The sequence below is a fragment of the Xyrauchen texanus genome, chromosome 38 (genome assembly GCF_025860055.1).
Source record: "Xyrauchen texanus isolate HMW12.3.18 chromosome 38, RBS_HiC_50CHRs, whole genome shotgun sequence".
NCBI lineage: Eukaryota > Metazoa > Chordata > Actinopteri > Cypriniformes > Catostomidae > Xyrauchen > Xyrauchen texanus.
In genome coordinates, this window is record NC_068313.1 from 7,915,671 (window position 1) to 7,928,566 (window position 12,896).

Consider the following 12,896-nt stretch of genomic DNA (forward strand, 5'->3'; position numbering starts at 1 on the left):
TTTACACTATGTGAATAAAATGTATATATTTGGCAACTGGCTGGTTAATGTTTACATTTCACAATGTTTACATAATTATGTAGCTTAGTGGGGAAGTGTTCAGCAGCGAGATATTAAAATTGTTCATTGTAACGTGTGTCCAAAGTCAAGATCCAAGCAACGCATTTGTCAATGATAACAAAAATAAACATTTAATTCTAATTGGGCATAGCACAGATGAGGTAAAGCCATTCAAGTATTCTACAGACGTTTTTAAAAGAAATTTCATTTTTTTGTTAGAGACAGTACCGGTTTTAGATTGTGTTCAACAAATCAATGTAAATAGTACTGATTATTGAATTTAAAAAATATGTAAAAATAAATCTATATATGAAATATAATTTTTGGATTGAACACATTGATTTGTTCATTTTTAAAAAGAAGAAACGTGACCAAAATTATGAAAAAGTAATACAATATAATAAGTAAAATTCATATTTTACAAATGTACCTAGTTAGAAGGTCCCCCTGTATAATTGACAGTATTAGCTAAAAGAGAATTTATTTATTATGTAAGCAAAAGGGACATTATAACTTAAATATACCCATTTGAACTGATATCAAATGGAATTGAATCAGGAAATCTGCCCTAGCATTAATGGTTATTTTAATTATTAAAGTGTAATATAATGTGTATGATTATTTAACATATATATATATATATATATATATATATATATATATATATATATATATATATATATATATATATATATATATATTAAATACATTTTCATCCATTTCGGACATGTAATCATAGCAAACATTCCCTGTCTTAGGTCAGTTAGAATCAGTATTTTAAGAAGAGAGAATTATTTATTTCAGCTTTTATACCTTTCATCACATTCCCAGTAGGTCAGAAGTTTACATACAATTAGTTATTATTTGGTATAATTGCCTTTAAATTGTTTAACTTGGGTCAAACATTTTGGGTAGCCTTCCACAAGCTTCTCACAATAAGTTGCTGTAATTTTGGCCCATTCCTCCAGACAGAACTGGTGTAACTGAGTCATGATTGTAGGCCTTCTTTGCCAGCACACACTTTTTCAGTTCTGCCCACACATTTTCTATCGGATAGAGGTCAGGGCTTTGTGATGGCCACTCCAATACCATTACTTTGGAGGTATGCTTGGTGTCATTGTCCATTTGGATGACCCATTTGCGATCGAGCTTTAACTTCCTGGCTGATGTCTTGAGATGTTGCTTCAATATATCCACATCATTTTCCTTCCTCATGATGCCATGGTTGGGATGGTGTTCTTCAGCTTGTTAGCCTCACCCTTTTTCCTCCAAACATAACGATGGTCATTATGGCCAAACAGTTTGATTTTTTTTTGTTTCATCAGACCAGAAAGTAAGATCGCTGTTCCCATGTGCACCTGCAAACAGAAGTCTGGCTTTTTTATGGTGGTTTTGGAGCAGTGGTTTCTGTGCTTCCGATTGACTCCAATTAGCAAATCAAAAGCTAATTGGCTAATTGCCTAAAGGCTTGACATAATTTTCTTGAATTTTCCAAGCTGCTTAAAGGTACAGTTAACTTAGTGTATGTAAACTTCTGACCCACTGGAATTACGATATCGTGAGTTAAGTGAAACAATCTGTATAGTTATATATATAGTTGAAGTCATTAAAATAATTTTTTATATACATATATATTGTATATACTGTAAATTATTATATACAGTTACTGTGATATAAAATTTCTCATGCTGTGATATAAGATTTTGGTCATACTGCCCACTCCAACCTATGTTTAATGCACACTATTATTACCTTGTATGATTTATTGGCTGTACCATGATATTTGCTTTAATATTAATGAAAAATCTGTCGTTTTAATTTCCATTTCAGCTGATGATAAATGTTACCTAACAAAAAAATATATCTTCTTTATGTTGGCCTATAACAATGTTTTCTTCTTGCCCCCAATAGGTACGTCTGGAATGGCCTACTGACCTGGCTGTGAGCCCGATGGACAATTCCCTTTATGTATTGGACAACAACGTGGTTCTGCAGATCTCCGAGAACCATCAAGTGAGAATTGTGGCTGGGAGGCCGATGCACTGCCAGGTTCCTGGCCTAGATCACTTCCTCGTTAGCAAAGTCGCCATCCACGCCACCTTGGAATCTGCCAACGCTCTCGCCGTCTCCCACAATGGCATACTTTACATTGCAGAATCAGACGAGAAGAAGATTAACCGTGTACGACAGGTCTCTACCAATGGGGAGATCTCGCTGGTTGCTGGCGCCCCTAGTGGCTGCGACTGCAAAAATGATGCAAACTGCGACTGCTACTCTAGTGATGATGGTTACGCTAAGGACGGCAAACTAAATGCACCCTCCTCGTTAGCAGTCTCACCTGATGGAGAACTCTTCATTGCTGACCTGGGTAACATACGAATACGGTATGTAAGGAGAAATAAACCGTTCCTAAACCCACTAAACATGTATGAGTTGTCCTCGCCGATTGACGACGAACTCTACTTGTTTGACGTAAACGGCAGCCATATATACACTCAAAGCCTGACCACTGGAGACTACCTGTACAACTTGACCTACTCTGGAGAAGGTGACCTGAGCAGCATCACAGACAAGAATAAGAACAAAGTGACTATCCGCAGAGACACAACAGGACTGCCCCTTTGGCTGATGGGTCCTGATGGCCAAACCTTCTGGTTCACTATTGGAACTAATAATGCATTGAAGAGCGTTGCCACCCAGGGTCAAGAAATAGCCATGATGACTTATCACGGAAGCTCAGGACTGCTGGCCACTAAGAGCAATCAAGATGGGTGGACAACCTTCTATGAGTGAGTATACTAATAATTTACTCCTATACTAAAGACAGCCCACTGTTCCATGGGGTATCCAATGCACAATACTTTGTACTGAGATGGCCAGTTTTACCAGATGTTGAACAAATCGTAGATTTATTACGATTTTTTTTTACATAGATGATACCTAAATCCTAGAGTTGATTAGGAAGGTTTGATGTTAAAATATTTTCTCACAAAACTGTTTCTTCCAATGAAATAGAGGGGTGTAAAGAAAAGAATGGAAACCTATTTTGAAAACAGTTATTATTTTTGCGATTTCTTTTTGGACAGTAATGGTGCAGAAATTATACCTTAGATCAAATAGTTAATCTAATATATCTATGTATCCATATATCTATAATCATATATAAAAGTCTGTATACATACAGTGTGTGTCCATATATATATATACAGTGTGTGTCTGTATATATATATATATATATATATATATATATATATATATATATATATATATATATACACTGTACAGCTTACATATTGATAGCAGACATGCTGAAGAATATTCGTGAGGTCTTGTCCATGTGAATGCGATTTAAACCCGCACGTAACAAAGCTTAAAATTTGTATTAGCGTAGCAGTTGATTGACAGGTTGAACTTTTATCCTAAAAGCTCTTTGTTTCACTAGACGTGCACTAGGAGAGTTAAAAAAAAATCTTCAATCACATATCCACTATAGTGTGCATATACAATTATAACAGATTTTATATTCCCCTAAATGAAGCCCAAGAACTGAAACGAACGCAAGTATGCCGAATAAAAATTGACCATGATGAAAATTTTAAATCTGTACGTCAGAGTGATAAAGACTGTTTTCTAGCGCAACCCGTATGGCAAATGATTGTTTGAAGAGCAGAGAACAGCATGGCATTTCTGTAGAATTTTTCCCTGTGATGTGGTCGTGAATATTATGGGGAAAACAGTTTTAACATGACCATTTTCTCCAAATTTGTAAAAGCTTCACGAACACTCCGTTTACACTGATCTTGTGAGTTGTAACATCATCTCTTGATTGGTCAGCTTCAGGTAGATCGGCCCGAATTGTTTTTTAAAAATGTTTTAGCTTTAACCCAGACCCAGACTTTTGATATTAAACTATGAAATCCATTATAAACATTTTTATTATCACATTTTAAAAACTGTTAAAAACTATGATAATCTATACCAAGAGTATAGAGCAGATTATATTTATTGGGCATCAATTCCGATCAAGCTGTAATTATGCCATATTCCACAAAAAGTGTGAAAATATTTAACTGTGTGCAATTAGGTGCAGTTATTTTAAATCTATTTAAAAATAATTAGTCTTTGCAAGGACAAGGGGGCAACCATTTTCATGCAAAAATTTAAAATATATAAATTCCATTCATTCTAGCAAACAGAATACAGAATTTGAGATGTGGAGGAAATTAAATTGTGGTGGGAGTTTTCAAGCCTTTCATAAAAAATGACAATGAAATAGAAAAAATCCCGCACACTATCCCTGCTAGCAAAAAAAGTATCAAAATGTATTAAGCAACGTTTCGGTCACTCGACCTCATCAGGCATTTAAAAAAAAAAAAAAATTCGTACACTGTTGGACATTGTTAGTAATATTTGCAAGTGCAAGACTTTAATTTCAAAAAATCCACCGGGCTAAAAGTGCCTGAAGTTCAAGAAATATCCAAATATTACATTCCCCTTCTGTCGCACTCTCCACGTTGTGTCGGAGAAGCGACACTAGGGGTCTCTCTTGAGCCACCGAATATACCTCTGATCTATGAAAAAAGGCCAATGAGAAGTTGGCAGCTAGTATTTGCATACCCCGCCCCCGGACATACGGGTACAAAGGCGAGGCAAATACTAGAGTTCATTCAGAAATTTTCTTCGGAGCCGATGGTCTTGTATGCTGTCTGCTACGAGTTACACACACCCGTGTATTCCTCTGATGATCCGCATGCTGTTAGATTTGACGGCGCATAACAGTGGCTTTCTCCTATCCTGTGCACGGCTGTGCATTGTTGCCCCTGGGCGCTTCGACAGCGCAGATAAAAACTCGAAAGAGTTGCTTAAAAGAGTGATTTTATTTAAAAGAGTAATTTCCTCTAAAAGAGCAAACACAGCGAGCGTTGAACGTCCTTTTCAGGACGCGTCTTTATAAAGATGCCGTTCCGCCGCTGTGTAGTTCCTGGATGCGGTAGAGTGCTCTCCGTTTCAGACGGCCACAGGCATTGTCTCGTGTGTCTGGGTAGCGATCACACCGAGGCTGTGTTTGTGGATGGTTCATGTTCTCACTGCGAGAACATGACCATGACAACGTTGCGGTCGTGACTTGTTTTCAACCGAGAACAAGCCACTCCAGCCGCCCCTCGCATTGCTCCTTCTTCCCACGTGATTGAGGAAGGTGCGAGTGGCGCTGGAGGCGATTTGGGAGCGACAGCGGGTGCGGCTCCGTCAGGTACCAGAGACCCGCGGACCACCCGTTCCCCAGCACGCTCGTTGACTCCCGCCCGTGCTCGAGGCAACAGCGGCTCGCTTCACAGCCAGCCTGCCTATCCTCTAGAGCTCGAAGCGGATGAGCTCGCCGCTGCATTGGAGAGCGTGGCGTCTGACGCGGATGACTCCCCTGGGCTGCCGCCTTCGGGCCAGCACCCCCAGGCTGAGGCTGACGCTCAGATGTCCGACATGCTTTCCCAGGCCGCCGCCAGCGTGGGCTTGGACTGGAACCCTCCGTCCTCCCCACAGCCATCGCGGTTGGATGACTGGTTCCTGGGGTCTGGGCGCCGCCCGTGGCCACGCCCCCAGTCCCATTTTTCCCGGAAGTGCATGATGAGCTGACGTCGCTGTGGAGAGCGCCTTTCACCTCTCGCAAAGCCACTCGCTCATCCGCTCTCGCTACCCTCGACGGCGGAGCGGTCCACAGATACATGACGATTCCCCCGGTGGATAGGGCTGTTGCGCTTCACCTATGCCCCGGAAACCCTACCACCTGGCGGGGTCGCCCTGTACTCCCCTTCAAGGCCTGTAGGACAACATCCTCGCTGACAGCGAAGGCCTACAGCGCCGCTGGACAGGCCGCTTCCGCCCTGCACGCTTCTGCCCTGCACGCCATGGCCCTCCTGCAAGTCCACCAGGCCAAGGAGCTCAAAGAATTGCACATGAGTAGCCCTGATCCCGATGTGCTGCAGGAACTGCGCTCAGCGACCGACCTCGCCCTCAGAGCTATGAAGGTCACAGCGCAGTCCCTCGGGCAGGCAATGGCCACCCTCGTGGTCCAGGAATGACACCTGTGGCTGAACTTGGTCGAGATGCGTGAGACCGACAAGACTCACTTTCTAGACGCCCCAGTCTCCCAGTTCGGCCTCTTCGGCGACACCTCGTACTCCTCGCTACAGCCCTTCCCTGGCGAATTCCTCTGAGGAAGGACCTTCTTTCTCAGGGGCAGGGCACGCTCTGGCATCCGCATCCAGACCTCTGGAAACTCCACGTCTGGTCCCTGAACGGGACGCGGAAGATCTAGCTGGCCTACCACCTACTGTCGTAGACACGATCAACCAAGCCAGAGCCCCTTCCACCAGGCAGCTCTTCGCCCTGAAGTGGCGCTTGTTCGCAAATTGGTGTTCTTCCCGGGCTGAAGACCCACAGAGGTGGTTGGAGGGGAGGCTGTCCCTGTCCACCTTGAAGGTGTATGTTGCTGCTATTGCAGCCCACCACGACGCAGTAGATGGCAAGTCCCTTGGTAAGCACGACTTAATCATCAGGTTCCTAAGAGGTGCCTGGAGGTTAAATCCCTCCCGGCCAAGCCTGTTCCCCTCCTGGGACCTCTCGGTAGTTCTCGCGGGCCTCCAGAGACCTCCCTTTGAGCCGCTAGAATCAGTTGGACTCAGGGCCCTTTCTCTTAAGACTGCCCTGCTGATCGCGCTCGCCTCCATTAAGAGGGTCGGGGACCTGCAAGCATTCTCTGTCAGCGACACTTGCCTGGAGTTCGGTCCGGCAGACACTCATGTGATCCTAAGACCGCTGACCGGGCTACGTGCCCAAGGTTCCTACCACGCCCTTCAGAGACCAGGTAGTGAACCTGCAAGTGCTGCCCCGGGAGGAGGCAGACCCAGCCCCGTCGTTGCTGTGTCCGGTACGTGCTTTGCGTACCTATCTGGACCGCACGCAGAGCTTTAGACACTCTGAGCAGCTCTTTGTATTCTTTGGGGGACAACGGAAAGGAAACGCTGTCTCCAAACAGAGGCTTTCCCACTGGGTAGTAGATGCCATTTCACTGGCTTATCACACTCAGGCCGTGCCCCCCCCCCTTTGCAGGTCCAAGCTCACTCGACAAGGAGTGTTGCGTCCTCGTGGGCACTGGCCAGGGGTACCTCCCTGGCAGACATTTGTAGAGCAGCGGGTTGGGCGACACCCAACACCTTTACGAGATACTATAATCTCAGGGTTGAGTCAGTTTCATCCCGTGTTTTCTCAGGTCTGAGCCAGTAGAACTCGGTAACACGCTGATGGGCTGACCGGGTGAATCGCTTGAGGTAAAACTGTGCGTCTTTTTTCCCAGGAGATTTCACTCAACTCGAATCCCTGGTCGATTCCTCCCTAGCCCTCATGGGTCCGCAGTTCGGCGGAGAAACTTGCCGACCCAATCCACTGCGGGTACTCAAATCTACCCTGTACTGGAATAGGTGCTCCACAGGGTGAGGACTCCTACACGGACTCCCCCTGTGTGTATTTTACGCGATACGGTCCCCTTACGAGCGGACCCGGGTTTTCCTTGGGTAAGTTCCGGCTGCCCTTCGGTCGCCGTGTGTAGCAACTCCCCCCTCGCTGAGGCTGGATCTACCACTGCGCCACTTCCACGTGTCGCCTAAAAACACATGTGATGTAGGGGTGGTCTCCGCAGGGTCTTTTCCCCCTGAAAGAATAGGAAATTGGGTAAGACCCCCTTCCCTCAGTGCGTGTAAGGGCCCCGGCTGTCTATTGCTCTATGCGAGAAACATAGAGAGAAAAGAGGCCCAGCCAGGCTTGGCCCGTTCCCAGGTTGGCAAGCGTCGCCTTGTTCCCCTGTCAGGGTAACCAAAAGGATTCCGACGACTTTTGTGGGGCATTGGGGAAGGGTACGTGTAGTCTGATACAGCTGGTCGTCTGGCACGTAAAAAACACCTGCCCGCTCCTGTGTCAGACCACGTACACGGCTCAGCGCATGGCGTAATTTAAATTGGACCCCTAGTGTCGCTTCTCCGACACAACGTGGAGAGAGCGACAGAAGGGGAACGTCTAGGTTACGAATGTAACCTCCGTTCCCCGATGGAGGGAACGAGACGTTGTGTCCTTCCCGGCCACGTCGCTGAGCCAAGCCGCTGTAGTGGCCGGACGCCTCGCCTTTGTACCCGTATGTCCGGGGGCGGGGTATGCAAATACTAGCTGCCAACTTCTCATTGGCCTTTTTTCATAGATCAGAGGTATAATCGGTGGCTCAAGAGAGATCCCTTGTGTCGCTTCTCCGACACAACGTCTCGTTCTCTCCATCGGGGGACGGAGATTACATTCGTAACCTAGACGTTCTCATATGTTCTTTTTAAATGTTCATTATTATTATTATTCAATATAGTTATGGTAATTGCAATTTAATATCCAAATTTGTGTGCCATTAGATGTCTGTAGCCTATTGCATCAATTCAGCTCAATATTTGTGTCCCATTGATCGACACTAATTTACTTTTATATTCAACATTAATAATAATATGAAATTATATACTATTATATTGAATTTAACATGTATTTAATTAACATTAAATCACTGTTAAAGAGTTAAGTACTACACATGTAAAAAAGTGAAGTTTTAAAATATTCCTTTAAAACAAATTCATCTTTTTGTACTTATCTGAGCTAAACCTGAAAGAATTGGCCCGTCATTTACAGCTCTCATAATTTTACATTAAGCACTCTATCACAGCAGTGTTTCATTCAGACAGGGCGAGTCAGTCTTCACTGAAACATAAAATTATCCTCACTCAAAGTGTAATGCTTTACTTAGAGTCTTGGTTGACTTATGTTACTGTACATTTATATTCATGCATTTGGCATGTGCTTTTATCCAAAGCAACTTACACTTATGTGTTCCCTGGGAATTAAACCCATGACCTTGGCGTTGCTCATGCCATGCTCTACCAGTTGAGCTACAGGAACCCTACAGTCAGAGATCACAAGAGTAATTTGCTGGAATTGGTTTCAAGAGTCCCTCGGACAAATGTTTTTGGAGATCTGTAGTTTAGTAATTTTCTGTTGAAATTTTATATGTTGGATATTCCTGCTATGTCCAAATGTTCTGACAAATCAGGCCCATCCAATCATATTGTACAATATGCATAATATGATATATCGTTGAGAAGCTAATTTGGGGACAAAAGCTGTTTATCCACTGTGTTCATATTTTCTACATTCTTGCAAAAAATATAAAGATTTGGCCATAGGACCACCCATTTTTTGGAACTCTGTCAACAGTGTTTGTGGCATGCTGTTGAATACCACATAACGTTATATCGACACCACTCAATTTGTACAGACACAACAGAAATTGTGTTTACAATATTGTACTTAAAACACAGCATATCATTTATTAGCATAATTATTTTTATTTGACCTTGACTGGAGGGAAAACTCAAATTCAAACTATTCACACACAAATTTGCTTGCCGTGTTTATTTAAAGTACAAGTGCTGCAGATTTGATAAGATGCAGTAAAAGATTCTAGATAACCTACAAATTGTCACCCTGAGCAGTTCTAAACAAGCACACTTTCTTCGTCCTTTTTTTGTCAGGTCCCATGCTGTCATATAATTTGTGTAATCCCCCTTTGCCAAATGAACAAATGGCAAGCGAAGTACATTTGCTCAATAATTGCAATTAGAAGCAGAAAAAAGCAATAATTGCCATCAGGAATAGTTACTCTGTTGTTTTTTTCTTTCATAAGCTATTAGATCTGTGCTTTCCCTTGGGCAGCATGGAGTCATCTTTGTGATAAAGAAAGCTAGGTTCTTTTTATCTTTTTTGCAATTTGTTTAATTTTATTTTGCATAATGAACTTTGGAGGTCATGCTGTCATCTGAGGGTTAAAGTCGCTGTTTTATTCCTGCACTAGAACAGAGTGGGCCAAACAATTTATCTGCACGCTCCAACGCACAGCACACGCGGTTTATCATCTCTGCCACCTGAATTCATTAAGTCCCTGTGATGCGTGTTTGCCTGCGGACGCTACATCAGCCAGGACTCGCACGGGAACTGTACGCTGAGTAGCATAAGCATAACAAAGACATCTGTTATGATGTCCATCTATTCAACTTTGGATGGAACTTGCTGTGTTGTTGTGCATACTAAGGGACTATTTTGTGGAGGGTTGGGAATTGAGAACTTATTCAGAATCGGTTCCATTTAAAAAAATTATGGAAATGAATGATTTTCATGACGTTCAGTTTCATGAACTTTTCTGGAACATTTGTATACTTCCACTGATGTAATTAAATATGCATTGGCGCTACCTTGAACTTAAAACAGTGGGTGACTTTATTTCTGTCGGCTGTGTATAAGAATGAACAATCAACTTTCTAACTTTGCGTGATTTTTTGTTTCCTGTGATAAAATGTCTTTCTAATTGCACTTTTTATGGGATAAACCGCTTCTTTAATTAATTAATTTTAATGAATTCCTTACATTTATATAGCGCTTTTCTAGGCACTCAAAGTGCTTTACATAGCATAGGGATGATGCGACTGCAGCCATAGTGCGCCAGAACGCCCACCACACACCAGCTATTGGAGTGATGTAGCCAATTTCAGGGATGGAGATTAATACGAGACCATGATAGATAGGGGCCAATGGGGGGGAATTTGGCCAGGCCACCGGGGTTACACCCCTACTCTTTACGAGAAGTGTCCTGCGATTTTTAATGACCACAGAGAGTCAGGACCTCGGTTTAACATCTCATCCAAAGGACGGTGCCTTTTTTCTTTGCATTTATATTGAATAGATACCAAGATACCGAAACTAAATCCTAGATATGAATTTACAGTAGGAGACAAAGACGATGATTTTGCCAGATGAAATAATTTGAAAACATGAATGTGTAATAGCCCGTTTGTTCCAATTGTGTAAAAAACGTTATATCTGATTAGTTATTACTGCTCTGTTGTTCTGTTATTAACATTCTGTCATGGCAACCATCGATAATTTTTGGAATTCACACCAGCGTTTAAATGCGATTGTCACTACCAACAATCATGTGTGGCCAAAGAATCATTAAAGAAACAGAATTGTTTAGTCAATTGGATCAGAATCAGAATTGTAACCAAGTATCGTACAGGGACCTATTTTAAGTGCTGCCAGAAGTCATAAGTGCAAAGTCAATGGTCATGGCCATGAAGTTCTGGTATATTCATGTCAAGTCTAGGCACAAGTGTGTTTGGCTAAATCTCGTCCACAATGCGATAATGAGCTGGGCTGAAGTCCAATTTAATTTGTAGGGTCTTCTCTATTTATTGCACCGTCTGCATCCTATAAATTGTTGTAAAGCACAAGCTACATAAACAAAGACAGCACATTCATAACAAGCTGTTAGTGTAAACGGACTATATGCAATGAATTAGAAGAATAGAAATATGGAAACACTCCTTTTTTATGCCAAGAAAATGTTATTCACGTCAGGATTTGGATTTACGTTAAATTCAACTTCTCCAACTTCTTTCACTGGGACCCTTTACAGTAACTTAAAAACACTCCATGACAACAGGTGGAAAAATACCAATGCAAGTTAGATCATACATACAATTAAAAATAGCAAATAGCAAGAATTAAAATAAACTATGACCAATAGATAGTTTAACACTATATATTCAGAGTTTGGACATGAACTTTATTACAACCTGCTGGTGAAATCTCCAAACTGCAAATGCAGGAACTGAATTTAGACTTTGCACAGAAAACAGACCTACTTTTGACCTGCACGACTTCATTAACATACAATACACCTACAGTTTGTGCACATACACCCACAGACAGCGCAAACACTCCCAACCATGGCCACTTGCGCTTTCCACTGGCACGAAAACTGCACATAGAATTAGCACTCTCACAAAAATTGGAAAGATGTAGCTCACAGTCATTTTCCGTGGCTCTGCGCTTTGCGCACTCATGAATATAGAGCCCTAAATTCCTTAAAAATTTTCTTTAAAAAAAGTGTTATAGAATTGCCTGAAAATGGCTAGGTTACTTCAGCAATTTGTTTTTATCACACATTTGCTTTTATGGCACTATTGGTTAGGTTTAAGGTTTAAGGTTGCAAGGTCAGTTTTGTTGATTTAAAGGGCACCTATTATACCCCTTTTCAAAAGATTTAATTTAAATCTTTGGTGTCCCCAGAATGTGTCTGTGAAGTTTCAGCTCAAAATATCCTACAGATTATTTATTATACCATGTTGAAAATGCTAATTTTAAAAAGTAGCTGTTTTTGTGTGTGTGTCTTTAAATGCAAATTAGCTGGTGCTCCCCACCCCTTATCCAGAATAGGGTGGAGTTTTAACGTCCCTGTTTCAGAAAACTAGACATTACAAGCAATTTGACTGACAGCGAAAATAGAGGTGTTCAGCACTATATGTTTGAACCGGAGTCAGACACTGAGAGACTCTTTGAGAATGAACCAGGAAGATTCCAAATGGTTATTTGATACATTTATTTATTTGTTGTAGAGTTTATTCAGCAGTTTTGCAACGATGGATGAGCAACACACACACAAATACCGTTACAACGTTCGCTATGCGCTATAACGAAACAACACACAAACATGTCCGTCAGCAGTCGTGGGCAGGGCCTGTACAAAGTGATGTCACTTTGTACAGAATCTATGAACGGCTTGTTCTGAGACAGTGCTTATGATTAATGGGTATTAAAAAAAAAGGACTGGGTGGATTTTTATCATCATAGGGTGGTTGTGTACACACTGTTACTTATGTTAAAAAAAATAGGTCTGCTTTAAAAGTCGATCATGTGTTTTG

At 42.1% G+C, this 12,896-nt stretch overlaps 1 protein-coding gene across 5 annotated transcripts in view; it reads left to right on the forward strand.

Moving 5' to 3' along the window:
• The window catches only part of LOC127632056 (teneurin-4), a 292,730-nt gene that overhangs the window by 246,222 nt on the left and 33,612 nt on the right, over positions 1-12,896 (forward strand). For all 5 annotated transcript variants that reach the window (XM_052110531.1, XM_052110527.1, XM_052110528.1 and 2 more), the window contains one exon: positions 1,972-2,849. In XM_052110531.1, the coding sequence (XP_051966491.1) occupies positions 1,972-2,849 (878 nt within the window). The remainder of the gene's footprint in view (positions 1-1,971; positions 2,850-12,896) is intronic.